The 20,098-nt window shown below is 38.4% G+C and overlaps 3 protein-coding genes across 4 annotated transcripts; 1 reads left to right on the top strand and 2 right to left on the bottom strand.

The window, feature by feature from the left end:
- Nucleotides 1–153: 153 nt before the first annotated feature.
- Nucleotides 154–5,201, bottom strand: LOC114519648. The gene is made up of 7 exons (XM_028539812.1): nt 5,096–5,201; nt 3,692–3,772; nt 3,569–3,604; nt 2,967–3,044; nt 2,800–2,885; nt 2,074–2,504; nt 154–1,587 (listed from the first exon to the last, which is right to left on the bottom strand). Exons 1-7 carry the CDS (start codon nt 5,147–5,149, stop codon nt 854–856), a joined length of 1,500 nt encoding a protein of 499 aa, XP_028395613.1. The 5' UTR covers nt 5,150–5,201; the 3' UTR covers nt 154–853.
- Nucleotides 5,202–5,635: 434 nt separating this feature from the next.
- Nucleotides 5,636–16,127, bottom strand: LOC114519328 (coiled-coil domain-containing protein 40-like). The gene is made up of 15 exons (XM_028539446.1): nt 15,651–16,127; nt 15,475–15,558; nt 14,698–14,917; nt 14,051–14,208; nt 13,377–13,517; nt 12,479–12,826; nt 11,582–11,764; nt 10,469–10,714; nt 9,889–10,102; nt 9,312–9,481; nt 8,364–8,455; nt 8,157–8,277; nt 7,576–7,664; nt 6,652–6,910; nt 5,636–6,070 (listed from the first exon to the last, which is right to left on the bottom strand). The coding sequence occupies exons 1-15, from the start codon at nt 16,098–16,100 to the stop codon at nt 5,828–5,830; spliced, it is 3,018 nt and encodes a 1,005-aa protein (XP_028395247.1). The 5' UTR covers nt 16,101–16,127; the 3' UTR covers nt 5,636–5,827.
- A 13-nt stretch (nt 16,128–16,140) lies between these two features.
- On the top strand, nt 16,141–19,977 carry LOC114519329 (THO complex subunit 6 homolog). 2 transcript variants are annotated; one of them, XM_028539448.1, is made up of 14 exons: nt 16,141–16,214; nt 16,350–16,465; nt 16,544–16,611; nt 16,718–16,769; nt 16,884–16,935; nt 17,089–17,123; nt 17,472–17,520; nt 17,728–17,799; nt 17,883–17,985; nt 18,168–18,223; nt 18,361–18,429; nt 18,765–18,878; nt 18,990–19,115; nt 19,436–19,977. In XM_028539448.1, the coding sequence occupies exons 1-14, from the start codon at nt 16,200–16,202 to the stop codon at nt 19,517–19,519; spliced, it is 1,011 nt and encodes a 336-aa protein (XP_028395249.1). In that variant the 5' UTR covers nt 16,141–16,199; the 3' UTR covers nt 19,520–19,977. The 2 variants fall into 2 exon arrangements, with proteins under 2 accessions (XP_028395249.1, XP_028395248.1); XM_028539447.1 differs by having other exon boundaries at nt 16,854–16,935.
- The last annotated feature ends 121 nt before the right edge of the window (nt 19,978–20,098 follow it).

Here is a 20,098-nt window from a genome sequence, read left to right as displayed (position 1 = left end):
TGCGCTAATTATTCTAAAAATCGACGAGCAACGGCATGTATAAAAGTTTGTTAAAAAAACTAAAAGTCCCCGTAAAAGGCTAGTAGGCTACTTATAATGGCGAAAGCTAAACCAAATTATAATAAGTTTATTGTTAAAAGGATTGTTGATCAGTTGATATTTATTGTTAGTGTCCCTGCAGTAACAATATTTACAACACCTGGTTACAAATAAATTTCTACATTCATATACTGATTTCAAAATTGCACCTTTTCAAGAGCAAGTAATAAATGGAAGAAACATATCCCAAATTACAGCTAGGAAGAGCATCTTAGAACAGGGCTTAATTCTCATTATAAAAGATGCTCTTTTTAGCTGTGACGTTGGGTTCCGTTTTTCGTGCCTAAATTGAGATTCAATCTACACATAAAATCGTCATATTCATGACCTACAATTCTAATTCTATTCTGCTATATACCGCAGATGTTTAGTAATTCCTATAAATAAGTACAAAAGTTTTTTGAATACATAGAAAATCCTGTTCTTTGCTTGGCTAAATGAAATATTATATAACTAAGATTCTTACCCAACATCGACAATACCCAATTATGTACAGTACCTAGCTACGATCTATTTATCCGGTGGGTGGATATGCAAATATATTTGAGGCCAAATTATCATTAGTGTTATTAAGAAAACCAAGAAAATAAAATATCAAGACAAAGAAAACAACCAACAAATATATGGCTGAAAAATGTGTTTTCTTTAGCATTCCATTTCCATCCTTAAAAAATGTTGGGGCTATCTCGCCCCTGCCTCAAACCTTGCCCTATCTCACACCTTGCCCTCTCCACCCTAACAGGTAGGAACGAAGTCAATCGTATCTCTCACAGAACCTAACCAACAGTTCAAAAGCGCTTTCATTTTGATTCACATCAAAATCTGACAGCATTTTTCCATTTTCACTGTTATTATTAATCTCCTCATCAAATTCCTTTATGGTGTCCCTCAAATCCTCGATAGCAAATTGATCACCCATGGGCATGGTCATACCCCGTTTCAAAGTTTCCTTGCCCCCCTCCGCCTCAGTTTCGGCATCAATATCCACTTCACCCACATCCATAAGTCCAGGAATTAGTTTCTTTTTCGATCGATCTCTCTTCAAAGAAGAAGCTTTCTTATCCGGCTTTGCATAAACGTGGGTTGGGTCTGGCACAAATATACTTTCAACTTCCTTTTCTTCAGGTTTTGTCGGAGAACCTGGCGTCACGGCCTCGTCATATAAACTATCTCCACGATTTTGGGGAATTTCGTCATTCGTTGTAGTCGACGGCTTGTCTGGATGACAAACTTCGTCGTAGACGCCGTTACAAACGCTGCCCTGTGGCTGTGAGGGAGGGCTACAGCTTTCTGGACTACCAACTTCGTCGTATAAACTTGAAACTGCTGCAGTTTTTGACGGTGAACTTTGGTTTTCGGCTTGTGCTGTAACTGTCGCGGGAGTTGAACTTGCACTGCCAACGTCTTCGTATAAACCAACCGCGCTTACTTGAACGTTTCCACTCGCTACTGGAGACTTATTTTCGGATTGGGTTACACTTTCCTCGCCTGTGACAGGAAGAAAAGTGACCATCAAGTTCAGCACTTGCGTGGTTTTTTACCGAGTTATATGTAAACGCTTGGTTTGAAGAATAAAGGTTGAAAATTTTACGATTTTAAGATCAAAAGTTTCGGCGGGAAAATGTTCGGAACCAAAAATACTCCGGCTCAGCGAACACTTAATAAAATCACTTTTCGAAAATCACTTTCAGAGATAATCCTTACTGGACCTCTAGGAAGAACAGTTTAGAACTGATAGAGCTATCCAGTATAAATAAAGATAGTTAAGTTTAGGTTTTCTCCTGTACTAACACTGGATCAATAAGAGATGATCCTTACTGGACCTCTAGGAAGAACAGTTTGGAACTGATAGAGCTATCCAGTATAAATAAAGTTAGTTTAGTTTAGGTTTCCTCCTGTAGTAACACTGAAAAGTTTGTCAAAGTCTTGAAATTCCTTCAATGAATAGTTTTTATTATAGAGTAATGATCTTACCTGACATGGATGGTAATCTAGCAGGGAGGGGTGGGGGATCCGAGGAGCTGGCCTGCTTTTTGGTGAGGCTAGTGGTGCGGGACTCCACAGTAACAGTGTCATAAAGATCTGCATTAGGATCAGAACTTTTGGTGTCTTTTGTCACAGCTTTTTCATTCACAGTTTCATAGGTTGGGTCCGCATATGGATTTGTTTCTTCGAGCTTCTTTGGTGCTGGTTTATCTGTGGTTTTCGTATCCGTTTTTGGAAACTCAATGCATTGGTAGGCGCTTATAACTGGCTTATTGCTGGTGGTGGTGGGTCTTGTGCAGAATTCGGGCGGTTCTGAGGGGTCCAAGAGCACGGTATCCATACCATCCAGATTGCGGGGAGGTTTTTGAGGTGGACCGGCAAAGTTGGGCTCATCATAAATGCTAGGGACTGCATCAGATCTGTTCAAAAGAAAACACTGTAATGATGAACTTGATTGGTCTGTCAGATTAGACCAATCAGAGAGGACTAAAACGAAACACAAAACAATTGTAGATGGATGTTGACAAGAGCATACAGGATGAAACAATTACAATCTTAAAGAAAGAAATCTTTACAAACATAATACTTTAAACAGTTGCCAGTGTTTTTAATTAACAATTTCCTGCAGGCCAAGGAAGCAAACAACCATCACAGGTCAAAAAAGCATTCCAAACTTTCTAGGTGTGCATGACATTTGATATATATTCAACTCACGTTTTCTTGTGTTTTTCCAGATATTTTGATTTGGCCATTCGAAGACATCTAATCCAACCTTGAACCTCATCTTCATTCCTTCCCGACTAAAAATGTAGTGACAGAATATAGCTCCGAAATAAGATAGTCTTAAAAAATTCTTTCAATACAAAAGCTTTAATTCTTACCATGTAATATGTTCTTCCTGGTTTAGTTGTGATTTGAAATGCATTTTTTTCACCCTTTAACATACTTATGGAGTCAATCTGGAAAGGAATACTTGCTGAAATCATGTTTGGGTATATTTTGCCATATAGCTTTTTTTATAAAAAATATATTAATTTCTTTCACTCTAATGATTAATTCTAAGTGGAAGTTAAAAGTCCGTGTGTAAAGAAACAGTTTGTTTAAACTTTGAACTTTACTTTGTGTCATTAAATATCCAACAAAGTTTAGGTTTGCTATGCCTTTAAATGAATATGAAGTAGTGTTTTTGATGAGAAAAATTCGAAACATGCAAAATTTGGGCCAAATTTATATCTGAGGACCTCACATTGTCATGAGCAGTCTTTCATGTTTACCTACACCTGCATGCAATAGTTTTGTAAAATATAGTCAGTAATAAATGTTATCAAAATTTAAAAAATTAATTAGTCAAACATTCTAACGAAGTAATTATAAGGTTATTCGCACAATTATAGAATATAAGGCGAAAGGATAATGTTAGGAATTTGTTTTTATACATATAGGTATTCTACGATTGCTTAAAGTCACAGGCAGTGATATTTACCTCAACCACTTCAATACATCCCAACATATTTTCTGGCTATGAAAATCAAAAACAAATTGCTCAACAAATTGATATATATGCAGTGTGATGAAACTACCAAGGAAAACAATATATTCTACTCACCAGTAACTCCTTTGTTTTGTAGTATTTTAAACTCCAGCGATCCAGCACAAAATATCTTGGTCGCCAGCTGTGTAAATGTGTCTAAACGGAAACAAAACAAAACAATTTGTTGTGATGGTGCTAATCTGACTTAGTTTGACCATGGTGGCAGTCAAACTCTTGACCTTTGCTAGTCAATGCATTAAGGCCTATTCGACTACATGCTAAGTTGTACATGTATGCAAATATCATTCTGACAAATGCAAGAGTGTCTATGCCACAATTTTCATGCAATTTTGTTCAGGTTAGTGTCACATTTGTATGTGTGTTTATATGTTCACATTAGCCAGTGTATGAATTGTATAAGACAAATCGCATAGTGTAGCTTTTTCCAATTCAGCTACTATAAGTCAAGATGGTTCAAGGGTTTGATATTTCGTAGCTCTAATCCCTTTCATATCCAATATGTCTTAAACATTTAAGGATAATACTCAAAGTAGCCAAAACGTTTTCAAGAAACATTTTTGTATGCTAACCTTTTTCATTACTCGAATTAGCTAGCTACAACACCTGCTTTTATGAAAAATGTTGAATTTTCAGAACAGGTTCTGGTATAATTTAATAGATAATAGCGATATACAATGACATGCAATCATGACTGTGAAGTTGAACTTCCCGAGACGACGTTGAAAGATGAAAATGTGGGCGAATATTTGAAAGGCATTTTAAAATGTCAATTTATTCGAGGCATCGAAAACCATGGTCCTTTAAGAGTAAGCAAAAAGGCAAATTCAAGAGAGACAGCTGTGCTTTTAGCGCGTTCGTTTGCAATCTTTTCATAATTATTTGATCCAGCCGAGTGAGCCATATCGCAGGAAGTACCAATTAAGCACTTGAGTTCTACATTGTATTTTAAAACATAATTTTTGTCGTTCTAATTGCGATATCAAAATTCTTGTTCATTTTTTACACATTTCGTTAAATGCGGCACAACTCTAAACTCTTTCGAGCCGCAAATGCGAAATCTATCGCGGAAACGGCCACGAAAGAGCAAATTGATAGTTCATAGTCATGTGTTTTAATATACATGTGGAGTCTATAGACGTGACACCTTCGATTTCCTGGTCGACCGAAAGACGAAAGTCTCAAATGAACAGTCGATCCGTTCGGAAAACTATTTCAAGCTGCGATATTTTATATTTATGCTAGACCTTGTCTACGTCTTCAATACAACACATCTTAATTGTTAATCGTATCGAGTCAAATATTTGTAGAGCCTTATTAAAGTTGATATATGTCACAGGAATGCAAATATAAACTGATACACCAAGCATCGATGAAGCATCTACTTTTCTAAGCAAGTGATATATGCCCAAGTTTTGCATGCTAAATGAAGAATTTGCATATAAAGATACAACGCTATACCTGTATCAGTCCTTTACCAGCCTTGTTAAGGAATCCTTCTCTATAAAACTCCATATTTTAAAGAGAAACATACGATAGTACGACAGTTGTTCACGGAAATAGTAATCTAACAGATTGTTGTTGTCACAGGAAGTAATTATTTCATGCTTGATTAATCCTCTGGATCAGGAGGGGAAACACCTGAATAATCTAAAAATTCCAGGGGGGAAGAGGGAGTTTTAGATGGCAAATGGACTCTAATACACCTGGAATGATGAAAACTGGAGAAAAATAATTAAGTCCAATTATTCAAAATCGTTATTCTAGATTTTTTAGCTGAGAAACGGAGCCATTAAGTTGCTATTCCGGGTGGAAATATTATGCCTTAAACGGAAAAATATTTTGAAGAAAAAACTGAAACCTTTTTCTTGCCAAAAAAAGGGCAAATTTTTGGCTATTATTTTCGAAATATTTGAATACTGCGCCTGGCGCCAACGTCCTGAAATTCCTAAGCCAAATAGGGGATTCAATGTCTTCAGTTTCATTATAAAAAACCTAAACTTCTTTGTAACATATAATTCAAAACCAACTGAAAATGTAACTAAATAGTACCTTTACAAGACTGACGTGATACACAAAATTTTGGTCACATACCTTTCTCTGCTACTCTTACAACTATATACAAACGTTCTTAGCTAAATAACGCATCAAACAGAATGATATTATGAATATATATTGATCTATATTGTCTTTCTATGGCTCGCTTTGACTTCGACTACCAAGGGACAATGTTATTTTTCTCAGCGCAGGCTGTGCGTATGGAAACTCCTGGTTGAGACGATCAACAATCGTCATGAGCGACTGTAAACGGTCTTTTTGCTTTTGCAATTCGTTGTCGAGTGTTTCCGACGTTTTGCAGAGCGTTGAATATCGACCTTCCTTCACAGCGGTCAGATGCTTGACTTTCTTCTGGGCTGCTATAATATCAGCAAGATTCTGAAAGAAAAGAAACAAGTTAGTTTAGTTTAGGTTTCCTCCTGTAGTAACACTGGATCAATAAGAGATGATCCTTACTGGACCTCTAGGAAGAACAGTTTAGAACAGATAGAGCTATCCAGTATAAATAGAGTTAGTTTAGTTTAAGTTATCTCCTGTAGTAACACTGGATCAATAAGAGATGATCCTTACTGGACCTCTAGAAAGAACAGTTTAGAACTGATAGAGCTATCCAGTATAAATAAAGTTAGTTTAGTTTAGGTTTCCTTCTGTAGTAACACTGGATCAATAAGAGATGATCCTTACTGAACCTCTAGAAAGAACAGTTTAGAACTGATAGAGCTATCCAGTATAAATAAAGTTAGTTTAGTTTAGGTTTCCTTCTGTAGTAACACTGGATCAATAAGAGATGATCCTTACTGAACCTCTAGAAAGAACAGTTTAGAACTGATAGAGCTATCCAGTATAAATAAAGTTAGCTCAGTTTAGGTTTCCTCCTGTAGTAACACTGAATCAATATGAGATTATCATTTAAAAAATCTAATACGTTGACCAAATAGTTTATATAGTTTCAGGCTTACCCTTTGTCTCTCGTCCGTCAATCTATCGATATTCATGTCAGCTTCGTCCACGGTGCTTTGCAACTGGTAAACTTTACTCTGTTTATCTTCCAGCTGCGTGCTGACTTCCTTCTGGTTTTCTTGAAGAGAGCGGATGTCTTTATCGCATTCATTCGCATCATTGTTTGTCTGCTTGATCTTCTTCTTAAGTTCTGCCACTTTTCTTTGGTAAGCTCCTTTTGTGTTCGTACTTTTACCCGTCTTCGTTTGAGCATCGCCCCTGCACGATAAACACAACAATTTCGTTCACATTTTGCCCACTTTCTCGGCTAGTGTAATTTGGCCGAAAAACGACTGTAAGCATATCAATCCTTGCATATAGCGTGCAGAGAACCTTTGGTGACGCAGATGAAAATCAATTGCATTTATGTAACTAGTTTTGTACACTTTCAGTAATCTAGTTCTACTTAAAAAGTACTGCATATATCAAGGGTGTCAATCCTGGAGGGGGGAGAGAGGGGGGATGTTGACCCCCAGTTTTTGAAGTGGAGGGGACGAATAGATAATCTAATATCTAATCTACTATTTTGTACCTCCTCAGACAGAAACTAGATGACCAGCTGGTGAAAGCTTTAGAAGAATCCCAGTTGAACTATTGATGTCTCTCTTTGAGAAAATGGATGGCACTTAATATTTCTCAACGGAAAATAGGCGACATGTTGTGTTACCTAAAGTTCTATTAGGACGATCCAATTCACTTCTGATGGATGTTTTTTAGTCTGTTGACTTGCAAAGTATATGGGCACAAAATCAACAAAAGCCTATTGCTGTACTTTCTTATCAGTAACAGACTTCATTCCATGCGTCAGAAGTGAATTGGATCCTGTGAAAAGATCTCAATCCAGATGTCCAGAATGCATGAATTGAAAAGCTTCCATTCGTTACCTTGTGATTATGAATTCTCTTTTCGTAACGGATCTTTCCATATTCTGAATCATCTTCTCTTGCTGTTTCATGAGCTGAGAGTGCCTCACCTAAACAACAAACGTATGTCAAGAAATATTCGATGGTTTGGTTTTTTTTTCAAACAACAGATGATGGCATTTAATCAATGTCTTTCACCAAAGAAAGCTAATAATGAACTCTTATTCCCAGCTTGAGTAAATTGAACCCTTAATTCCATATTTTTGTTTCCAGAAAACAAGGAGGAATTTTTTAAACTAATCGACATGATTTGTTTACATTTTTCAAGTCAATCAGAATCCCTAAAACCATAAAACTTCATGTAAAACGATAAATAATGTGACGTTTTACCGCAAGTGGTCAACATTTATGCATTCTGATTGGGTTACTAAAAATGTAAACAAACTTGTTGATTGGTCTAAAACAAAGTTCCCCCTTGTTTTTACCAAGAAGAATGTCATACAACAAAATGAAATATTTTTCAGACAAAGAAATTTATACGAAGGGAAGCGGAAAAACCGACGACAGACGACTACGAAGAACAATACAATGTACATTCATACTTGCATACGATGTATTTCAGCTTTCATCGCCTTAATCTCTCCATGGCCATAATCGTCATCTACTGTTGCTCTCGCTTCTCTTGCTAACTGAGTCTTCTTCTCCCAAAGCATGATCTGTCTCCTGCACGCGAAATCACAGGAGGTTTTAACACAAGCATGGCGCAGTGCAGTGCGAGGACACTCAATGCCAAAAAGTTAACAACTTACTCTGCTTCCACTAAGCTGTTCAACAACCGTTCCTTTTCTTCTTTCATACCGTCAATGTTGCTTTGCAGTTCGACCGATTCGCGTTCTGCTTCCTAAATAAAAGAAAATATGGTGAGGAAAGCGATGATCATCACCATCATCTTTTCCACCACCATCTCCACTATCAAGTATCATCCCCACTCTCAACTTTTCTATCACCTCGACCAACACTACCATATCCACCACCATTATCTCAGCTATCACCCCGGCCCCCCCTCCCCGATCACTCTCTTCCTCCTATCACTTTCACCAACAATACTATATCCACCACATTCAGCGCTATCCCCACCACCATCCGCACTATCTTCACCACAATTTGCGTTTTACCAACAGAACTATCTCCACCACCATAGGCACCATATCCTCCTCCACCACCACTCTCACTTAAAGCACACTCTCCCCACCATCACTTTCACCAACAGCACTTTCTCCCTCACCATCACTTTCACCACCAGCACTTTCTCCTCCACCATCACTTTCACCTCCACCATCACTTTCACCACCAGCACTTTCTCCCTCACCATCACTTTCACCACCAGCACTTTCTCCTCCACCATCACTTTCATCTCCACCGTCACTTTCACCACCAGCACTTTCTCCTCCACCATCATTTTCATCTCCACCATCACTTTCACCACCAGCACTTCCTCCTCCACCATCACTTTCATCTCCACCATCACTTTCACCACCAGCACTTTCTCCTCCACCATCACTTTCATCTCCACCATCACTTTCACCACCAGCACTTTCTCCTCCACCATCACTTTCATCTCCACCATCACTTTCACCACCAGCACTTTCTCCTCCACCATCACTTTCACCTCCACCAGCACTTTCACCACCAGCACTTTTTCTCCTACCATCAACACCATTTCCACCACAATCCATCACAAAGCAAAATACTCCTACCTTGAGCGTTCGTATAAACTCATCCTCCATGAGTATATTACTTTGCTCCAAATTATTCTTCAATCCTCTTTCATTCGTAATGAGAGTGTTCAACTTGGTCATTTCATTTTGCATATTACGAATATTTCGCTCAATATCTTTCATCTCACTTAAATGATGCTGTATATCACCTAAAAATAAACACTAAAACACTTGAAAACAGACCCAAAATTTTTCACAAAAAATTCACAGTTATTAATTAAGATGAACTTGAAGTAACCACCGGGTGATCTGAAATGGCGGGAAAGGGCTGGGACTAGTTGTCAAAGTAATAACTTATTCAGTTCTCAAACAAACAACTTAATATCTCTTGAAATATAGTTTACTTCAATTTCAAATTAATGTCAGAGCTACAGTTCTTATAACTAAACATAATCACAAAATTTCCACTAGTTTCATAAAGAATAACAGAAGATATAATCGATTGAATACCCCTGAATGGATTCCTATTTTGACAAACTATCTAAGCGCTGACTGTCTGAAAAATTAGCGCGCGATGACTTGGCAGGTAAAGGTACAAGACCTAAACAGACATTACCTTCAGTTCTTTGTTTCTTGTGTAAAAGGATCGTATTCTGTTTCTTGAGAGACTTGATTTCCTCCGATTGTTGTCCTACACGCTGAACAGTCTTCACTAATTCGCTCTGGTTTCGCAACCAGAATTGTTGCAGTTCTATAATCTCGTTGTTAGACGACTCAACTTGTTTTTGCAACGTGCTGATCTGCAGTTCCAGCGGACCCAGTTGTTGACCCTGATAAGAAAATAAGTTTAGACTATAAGCATGGTTAGTACACGTGTTTTTCACGTGTGTAGTCCGTGTGACATTTGAGACGGTCATGGACAGTTATTTTTGCAAGGTGCTGATCGGCAGTTCCAACGGATCCAGTTGTTGGAATTGACCCTGAGATGGGAAGAAAACTAAATTATATGGATGGTTAATACACGTGTTTTTCACGTGTGAAATCCGTGTTTTGGACGGTCACGAAGTCTTTAATTTAGAATGTTAGTCCGTAAACTTGACATGAGTTTTCTTGTATTGGGTTCTATTCAGAACAGTTAAGAGTTGATTTCCTCAGTTGTTAGGATATCTAATACAGGCATTCACAAAACCACTCACTCCATCTTTATTCTTGAGGACATCAATTTTTTTATTAAACTGATCGACCATATTCTGTTTCCTCTCAATCACAGCATTTTTCTTCACAATGTCATTCTCTATCGTTGCTGCAGTTTCATTTTTCTTTCTGATTTCCTCGTTCAACTGCTCCAAGATCTCCCCAAGATTTCTCAATCTCGTCTGAACGTTGCTGATGGCCATCAGATCTCTGGATATATCATTCTCGACCTGTGCCAGTTGGTTATCCTGAAGAAACAAACACAGATATTGAGACAAAAGTTTAAAAAAATGCTTGTTCCCGCCATATAGACCTTTGTGTCATGAAATTTAACACCAAATGAATAGTTCTTTTGAATAGATTATAGACTACTATTTGAATAGATTATATATAGAGAATAATACATGGATGCGCAGAAATATGGAACTTATTTCTAGTGTTGAGTATGATATCGAACGAGTTAGCGCAGCGAACGTGCTCAGAGGAACGAGTGAGATATCTTTCCGCGCATCCATGTATCATTCTGTTTATTATAATAAAAAACTGGGTTTTTTGAAATTTTTTTTATCCCCCTTCCTGATTCCAGATCAGTGGATCAAACACGATAATCGCACATGTGTTATTATCATGAACAAGTGTTATTATCATGAATAATCGCACGTGTGTTATTATCGCTTTTCAAAATGGCGGATTCATCAATAAAACACTGCATATTATAAAGACTACTATTTGAATAGATTATAGACCACGCAAGAAATGAAATAAATAAATAACAACAGCTAAAAAGAGCGTCCTAAAATCAGTAAAAATGGAAATTTTGGTTTCAAAATACTGTAAAATGCGAAAAATATAGCGCCTTGTGAAGTATGGAAATTTGTATACTTATACTTTTCTATTTTATACGTTATTGAAAATGGTAACAATTCACGTACGCAGTAGAGAAGGATATAAAATTTGCAAACTTTGAAAGGCTATATTTTTCACATTTTACAACATTTCGCAACCAAACTTTGCATTTCTACTAACTTTACCACGATCATTTCAACTGTTGTGATCTGATTACACTTTCATGCATAAATAATAAAATAGTTTAAAAATGAAAAAGGTCTAAATACCAGTTCAGTTCCTCGTTTCTTTATTTTGTCTGTAACTTTCTTGCTGTATTGAGCAGCTTTATCCAAAGTCATTTGACTTCGTAGTTTTTCCATGATACTCTCTTCAGTACGAACTTTCTCCTCGTATTCTCGTTCAATCTGTTTCCTCAACGCCGTTAATTCGCTCTCCCGCAACGTTATATCCTGAAAATATGATCGAAAGATAAAAATGAAGTGGGACATCATGTAATGTCGTTTTTTCACACGCTGCAAGGGCCTATTCCTTCAGATGTTGCAAGTGCGTGTTTCAACCCACTGGTTTCATGCATGTCTCTTCCCAGTATGTGCAAGTGCACGTCTTCCCACTCGTTGAGTCGTTGTGAATGCATGTTAGCTATAAAATAACGTGCAATTTACAACGTGTGTTCTGATTGGTCGATGTCCGTGTTTGGATCAGGCAATCCAAATAAGATAAGAGCATGTTAATTAGCACAGGTCGCAGCTCTCGGAAGCTTTCGTACAATTGGATAATGCTTTTCTATGCTTTCTAAAGAACGAAGCTATGCTATTGGTTGAAACAGAAATGTATTTGTAAAGTTCAGCCAATGAAAATAATTCTTGCGAGGAGCTGCTAACACTACCCTGTTAATTCACACGTGGATTCTAGATAGAATTATCTAATTGATGTACTAAAACAGTAAGAACACCACGGTTCTCACTTCCAAAGGAGATTCCCTTAGAAAATCTATCGAGGGGAGGAGGGAGGAATATCTAATATATAATTTCTTTTCTTTGTTTCAGCTTATTCAAAGCACCCCCCCCCCACGATAAAAAGTATGCATGTTTAAATTGTGAAAGCCCTGAAGAACACAAACATTTAAATGAAATAAAATATTGCTACAAAGTGAACAACCATACCGTCTTTGCTTTATTCAAAGCCTGTTCAGTTTCGTGCAGCATTCGACTGTATTTGCTGTATTCTGTCTTGAGTATCTCTTGCTTGTTCAAACTCACGCTGGTCAATTTTTTCACCATGGATATATCAGCTTCGATTCTGTTCTGCATCAACGTCAACTGCTCGTTTGTCGCTTGGGCCTTCGAGATGGAGTTGCGATATCCATCCAGTTCCGTCTCGATTGTCTTAATGCGTTCTTTCTGGAGGTTAAGAGCTTGTTGCATGGCCGCAAATGCTTCGTCGCGTCTGCTCATTCCAATCAAACTACTTTGCCATTGCTGATACAACTGTTTCTTCTCCAATTCTATTGCCTTGGAAATATACATTCTAATTGAAACATTGTTCTAATTGCACATAAACTATTCTAATTGGTCCCAAATCACGATGCACAAATGTTCTAATCAGAGTCGATCAAGAAATAGTCTGAAAACTCGGCTTATTCTGTTCATGTTGATGCAAACTTGAGTCATTGCCAGGATCAAAATTTAGCCCATATTAACCTCGTACCCAGGGGCCAGTTGTTCAAAGCAAGTTCAGCGCTAACCCTCAGTGGGTTAAATTTTGATCCAGTGTTTTATCTTATGTGCTTTTGTGCACTATTTGTTTTGAAACTTTAGAAAATATGACTTCTATCGGTACAGAAAATATTTATGAAAAAATATATTCAACTTTGTAAACAAGCAACTTAAAAATCGATGTAAAGAATGGCTTTAACCCAGCTAGGGTTAACCTAACCGGCTTTTGAACAACCGGCCCCAGGGTCTTTTCTCTGTGCTCACTCTGGGAGGGGGGAGGGGACCCGGTGATTCCCCCCCCCCTTCCCACCCGCAGCCCACATCTAGAATTACCGTTCTACCGTACCTCTATTTCGGTAACAGCTTCAGCAAGAGTCCTCTGCGCGGATCTTGTTTCCTCCTCCTGTGCCAGTGTTTGTGCTTCATACATCGTTATCTCCTCGTGAAGACGATCAACCTTTTGAGTCAGACGATCGACCAAGAAATCCTAAAGAATGAAAACAAAACCTAACATCAGCGGGTTCCAGAAGTGGGATTGTCTTCAGTGTTGCCCGAGATTACACTATTATCAGACCTCAGCCGATCGTAATGAAGAAAAAATGTAAAGGCGCTTTTTCTTTTTTTGAAAGGCGTTAACGAGTGGATGGATAAGTTATGAATAATAATATAATAATAATATTTAAAAATTTATAATGCGCAAATTAACATGCTGAAATAAGGGCATTTATAGATCAGGGGCTGGTCGTATGAAAGCCGGATACCTAAAGCGCTATCCACCGAATAGTAATGAATGCTGCGATGTTCAAGTGCAATTATTTGATTATTCGTGACTTAACCACTCGTTCACATTTATCGAAAGCAGAATCGCAGCAAAAATTGCAAATGTAAACGGGCCTCAATACCGGATAATCGCATATAAAGACCAAAGTACCCGGCGGTGATGCTGAAAGTTTCCTCAGTGATCTCGCTGCAACGCAATATGTGATTTTCGGTTTTATCCCTAGAAATCCATCATTGTACCTGTTTTTTCTTAAGTTGTTCAGCCTGCGATACTTCGCCGTGCGCTTTTTCAGCGGCTCTCCTCATGACGGCAATATCAGATCTGACGTCTTCCTTCGCCTCTCTCATGTAAAGAACACGTGATGCCAAGTTCTCCACTTCAGAACGAAGTTCTTCCGCTAGGAGGAAGTTGGACATGGCATATAAGAACAAGAGTGCAGCCGGCTGGGAACCTACCCCCCCCCATCCAGCATCTTCTCAGCTTTGGTCTGAACCAAAGGCAAAGAGGGGTAGGCATATTCCTCACCCCCTCCACCACATGACTATGCCACTAACCCCCCCTCCTCCACAGAACTGGTTCCCCCCATCCTCCACAGAACTGGTTCCCCCCATCCTCCACAGAACTGGCACCCCACCCCATCCTCCACAGAACTGGCACCCTCCCACCCATCCTCCACAGAACTCCCCCCATCCTCCACAAAACTGGCACCCCCGTATCCTCCACAGAACTATGCCACTGGCATACACCCACCCCCCCTCTCAAACCTTGCACCTGGATTCTCTCAATTGAGGCTGTATAATATTTTTTCATCAATTTGAATATTCACATGAAAAGAGTGAAAATGTTTTCTGTTCAAAGACCAACCTACAAATATATCTTTTTATACCTTTTTTTCTCTGTTCCACCAGCAAATTTGTATTCTTCGAATGAATTTCCTTGATGCTGTTCAACTTGCCCTCTGCTTTTGTTCTAAGGTTATGGTTTTCATTGTATTTGTCATGTTCTTTCTCCAACAACATCTGAAGTCTGGCAAGCTCTTGCTGGGAGTTGTAGAGGTTCACACCCAGTTCCTCACGATCTTTCTTCCGTCTGGTCAACTCTTCAACCTGGTGAGAGGAGACGTCAACATTATTGCGAGTTTGTGAAAAGTGATGGATTTTCATAGTTTGTGGGGGGGGGGTTGGGGTTGCACCTTATCTTCTGAATTATACATTTTTAAATTCTTTTTATTGGCACTTTACCCCACCCTACCAAATTAAGGGTGGCTGGAATGCACCCTTCTTCAAAATTGCACTAAACTTTAGATATGTGAATCATACTCTATTAAGAGATGTGGCGGTTAGTTTGACCCTCTGTTACGTGACCTGACTCACCAACCTTTTTGGGGAAGGGGGCCCCCCAGCCCTGTTTTTACAATGGAATGATTTAATCTCTCTTAACGTCGGAAATATGACAAATTTCTATAAAGGGGTACAAGATCCACTTTTAAAAGGGGCAGGTGATTTCTCAGTCAAAAGGGGGCACTACTTTATGAATAGGTGTGCTGATGGAAAAATAGGTTGAGGTGGGCTCTGACCATCTAGGGGTTAGGAGATAATCTTCCTTAGCTGGTATCCGAAGCCAGACTGCATGCAAGAAATGCACAGCTCTCGTGTCAACCTACCACTTCTCTTTCCTCTAGTTCCAACTTTTCTTTCTGCTTCAGAAGATGATTCTTGTATGCAGTTTGAAATCTCACCATCAAAGGCTGAAATAAAAAAGAATACATTAGAATCATTCAAATATACACAAGGCCCAAAATATCTAAACTAGAAAAGATGAATTTACGAGAAAACTTACATGATCAGGGTCCAAAACAACCAAATCATTGTCGCCGTCTGAATCATCCTCGCCCGAGAAATCGTCATTTATAATATCAATATTTTCATCAAATTCGACATCATTTTCATCTTGAAGCTCGTTTTCATCCTGCATCTCGTAGTCTTCATCGTCCTCCAGCAAAGTTTCGCCTTCGGGGCCCTCGATTGGCTCCTCCGAATCTTTTACAAGGTTTGAATTTGGTGTAACCGTGTCCCCAGCGGCTGACTCAGAGACAGTTGTCCCTTCATCGTCAAGTCGAAATTCTCGCAAAGCTTTCGCAGTCAGCTGGTTAACAGCATCGGACATCGATTTTTTGGAACCTGTAGAACCTCCCGACTTACCAGAAACAGGTCTATTCAGTTTACTTCCTGAAGATTTTTCCCCAAAATCTTGAGGCAAATCGCCTTGGTCTTCACTTTTGTCAGCCATTGTAAATACTAAAAGTCTACGATGGCGTTTGTATCCATGGTTACATGCCACCACGAGCGTTCCCGATTACCACACGAAGTTACTCCGAAACAAAACAAGATGGCGGACTACCAGGTGAGCGGGAGTGAAAAACCTAAATTTGAATCTTGAATTTCAACTGTCTAGTTATTCTCTATAGCAGGAAAATGGTTTTCAAACATAGATCGTGTGACTTGAAATCGTTGTGCCTTTTTCCCGCTTCGAATTTAGGCTCAAATTCTCCAAGAACGGATGAAACTTCATACGACAGTTTTCGGGCAAGCTTTCTCGCCATGCGGTCACTATTTGGCGGCATGCGATAACTTTGGACGGATTTGTGTATTCAGGTAATGCGACGTTTGTATTGAATCATCCTGAGAAAAGCATAATGAGGCCTTGAATTCATCTTTTCTGCTCTTTCATAGCCTAATTTCAGTATTTAAACCCGAAGATAGTACATTCGACAGTCATAAAGCTTTGCTGTCCTTTCAAGGTAGAGACAAATCGCATCAATTTGACATTATTCTTAAATCAGCTCAAATTAAGTCTAAAGATTCGGATTTCCATCTAATGACCAATCAATTCAAATCTTTCTTTAGCTCATAAAGGACCAATTTATTCTCTCATTACTGCAGATAATTTCTTAATTAGGTGAGACGGCGCATGCGCTGTGAGAATCGTGATAGATTTTAAACATAATTCATACCCAAACCAGCATGCTTTGATAACAAATAGTTTTGATATTTCATGCAATCATTCGACCAGCGGTGGCTCCACAGAGATTTGTGGTTGGAAATGGAAGGAACTGCTTATGAAGGTACATTATTTACCATTCTACATGAAGTGTTAAAAATATAGGCATTCTGATTGGCTTTGCATGGAAAACGTAAACAAATTTGCTGGTAGAGCCGTAAAGGTTGCCATTGTGGTTGATTTCATAGCTAACGACATTCTCTAATTTTGACCCTAGTTCACAGAGCCAGCGTGGGTTCTTCAGCCGGAAAAGTAAGCTATGAACATAGGATTTAAAAGTTATTGTTGGAGATCTTTTTACACTTTGAATTATATTGTGACGAACCAACGCGAGCACTTATGACATGAAATGAATTCATTGGGCGTTTGGAGAAAAATATCGTACACTTGCATGTTTTAGCCCAGCATAATAAAAAGACCATATCGAATTAAGTAAACTTAACTTGCAATGTTTGGGTGCAAAATATTGTAAAACAAGGAAAAAAGCCCAACTAAAATGAGCGAATATTGAATACTATTGTATAACGAGCGAAAAATTGATACCTTTTTCGAGAAAACGTCTTTCATTTTCTTTAAAGTAGATCTTGTTTTTTTTTACAGTAGTTCGTATGGCTATCCTGAAACAAACGCTCTGGTATACAACAAAGAGGTTTGAATTTTTAAGACGGGCTAGAAAGGCTTTAAAATTTACTAGCACGGCACGGCTAAAATGCATACCCGTACCAACTTTATCCGTGCTTGGCTTTTGATGAAGAAAAATTGGGACAGGTACCAATTTTGTCCGTGACGTGATAACTTATAATAAACGATGCTTCCAAAGACATTGATGAATATTTTTTTTGTTTCTTCCCGTCAGGATAACACGCTTTTTGCCGGCTGTGGGGATAACATCATCTACATGTGGGACCTTGAGACACGGATATGCCGAGTTAGAATTTAGATTTTTCTTACAAAAGACATGCGATATCCTAGTGCGTAACATGTTTTGAATTGGCTTTCTATTTCTCTCAGGGAACGTTCAAAGGACACACGGATTATATTCAATGTCTTGCATTACGCGAGACTAAGAACCAGTTTTTCAGCGGAGGCGAGGATGGAACTGTGAGGGTCTGGGGTAGGGGATAATGTGATTTGAAAGTGGTTTTATCCATAGCGTGGGGACAGGGTTAGCAGGAGGTTGGGGGGAGGCAGGGCTAGGGTGTGTGGGTGGGCGGGGACAAAATTGGGGGGGGGAGTAGAAGGCAAACTAGGGGAGTTGGCTTTTCGGCGAGATTCAAGTTTAATATATTCTAACAGATTTCAAGAACAGGTCAAACAGAGAATGTCATCGCATAAAAGTAAATGAAAACGAGGTAATCTATTTGCAAGTGTCGAATTTGACTACAATTTGCTGACCTGCAGTACAAATACGCAAGCAGAAAGACCACAGACACGGTAATGACGGACTTATCCTATTTGATGAAATGAATTTTGACTCGTTTTTCTCCAGGATATCCGCAGGTCATCACTTGGGAAATGGATCGGGTGTTTAGCGCTAAATGAGGAACAAGAATGGATGGTACATGATAGATATAATCAATGATCTTTCAATGATGGATCCATCAATCTTTTTTTAAGGATCATCTCTTATTGATCCAGTGTTACTACAGGAGGAAACCTAAACTAAACTAACTTTATTTATACTGTATAGTTCTATCAGTTCTAAACTGTTCTTCCTAGAGGCCCAGTAAGGATCATCTCTTATTGATCCAGCGTTACTACAGGAGGAAACTTAAACTAAACTAAACTAACTTTATATTGGATTACTGTATCAGTTCTAAACTGTTCTTCCTATCCAGACCTTGTTGGTCCAGTTAGAGTCAATTCTATACATTCAGGGCTTCCTCCATGTAGGTCTGCGGTGGTGGCCCGCGATTGTCTCTCTGGCATCTCTCATCTTATACGTGTACAAATATAATGGATACGCCAGGATCATGTCAGCAAGCAGCCGTATTTCATAAAGATCTGGTAAGGAACCAACTGTAGTGTATTGCTCTTTTTCTTGGTATCTCACAACTGAGGCCGGTTATCTATCATATTTGGGTGTTTTGCTTTGTCAAAATATATTATTTTCTTCAGATACTAACAGGTGGAACCAAACCAGAGATTTACCATTGGCAGACCAACGGTGACTTGAAAACTAAAGTGCCCTCAACAGCCACTACAATTTACTCGCTAGCAATCAACCATTTATCAGGACACAAGGTAGAGATTTCAACTTGCCTCTCAAAATTTCACTGTCGTGATGATAAAAATCGATCATGTCGATAATTTATGATGATTTATCGATTGATTAGATTGCTTATGATCACCATGATGGACATAGATCATCGCGATATTGATCATAACTATTGATTGATTACATTGCATATCATCTCATCGTCTTACTAATCGATTGATTACATCATCGTAACGATAAAGATCGATTACCTCGATTATTATGATTAATCATGATGACGAAGATCGATATCACGATAACTTATCACGATTAGTCAATCGATTACATTCCAAATCTCCATTTCTAGGTTTTGGTTGTAGCTGGCAATTGTTCAAGTGTGGATCTGTTCACAAACTTCGGCTATAAAGCGCTGTCTTTGACATTTGTGTAAATAACACGAATCTGCTGTAGATTGTTATATGGTAACTTGCATGTCTTGTATTTATATTCTATATGTCATAATTATCGCGACCCCAGTGAAAATACAGTAGTCAATACATATGCATTTTATATGTCATAATTATCGCGCGATCCCACTGAAAATACAGTAGTCAATAGCTACATATGCATTTTATGTGTCATAATTATCGCGATCCCAGTGAAAATACAGTAGTCAATACATATGCATTTTATGTCATAATTATCGCGCGATCCCACTGAAAATACAGTAGTCAATACATATGCATTTTATATGTCATAATTATCGCGATCCCAGTGAAAATCTGGATATTTACTGCGTCTTCGGGGTAACTTAACATGAAAATCATGGTTAACCAGAAACATCTCATTTAAACATTACAAAATAGTTGAAAATATCGTATGATCAAGATGTAATTTAAAGAGCAATAAATGGACTTACCTCGAGAGATTTGACTGAATCAATAAGGACGCTTTTGCCACTCTGAAAGTACTCAAAATGCTCGTCTTTTAAAAAAAGCACATTATAACACATACACCACTAATCTAAAAT

The sequence above is a fragment of the Dendronephthya gigantea genome, unplaced genomic scaffold (assembly GCF_004324835.1).
Source record: "Dendronephthya gigantea isolate DGI-Jeju-01 unplaced genomic scaffold, DenGig_1.0 000013F, whole genome shotgun sequence".
NCBI lineage: Eukaryota > Metazoa > Cnidaria > Anthozoa > Malacalcyonacea > Nephtheidae > Dendronephthya > Dendronephthya gigantea.
This window is presented reverse-complemented; position numbering and strand designations above follow the sequence as displayed.

Excerpts from the sequence above, each read along its gene's own strand:
- LOC114519328 (XM_028539446.1), bottom strand. The coding sequence starts at position 16,100 with ATGGCTGACAAAAGTGAAGACCAAGGCGATTTGCCTCAAGATTTTGGG. Across the intron at positions 10,715-11,581 it reads AGAAACGAGGAACTGAACTG|GATAACCAACTGGCACAGGT; the intron begins GTATTTAGACCT and ends TTGTTTCTTCAG. Across the intron at positions 6,911-7,575 it reads AGAGAATTCATAATCACAAG|GGGCGATGCTCAAACGAAGA; the intron begins GTAACGAATGGA and ends TTTATCGTGCAG.
- LOC114519329 (XM_028539447.1), top strand. Across the intron at positions 17,124-17,471 it reads TGGGTTCTTCAGCCGGAAAA|TAGTTCGTATGGCTATCCTG; the intron begins GTAAGCTATGAA and ends TTTTTTTTACAG. Across the intron at positions 19,116-19,435 it reads ACCATTTATCAGGACACAAG|GTTTTGGTTGTAGCTGGCAA; the intron begins GTAGAGATTTCA and ends CTCCATTTCTAG.
- LOC114519648 (XM_028539812.1), bottom strand. The coding sequence starts at position 5,149 with ATGGAGTTTTATAGAGAAGGATTCCTTAACAAGGCTGGTAAAGGACTG. Across the intron at positions 3,605-3,691 it reads ACAAAACAAAGGAGTTACTG|CCAGAAAATATGTTGGGATG; the intron begins GTGAGTAGAATA and ends TGATTTTCATAG. Across the intron at positions 3,045-3,568 it reads GATGTATTGAAGTGGTTGAG|ATTGACTCCATAAGTATGTT; the intron begins GTAAATATCACT and ends ATTCCTTTCCAG.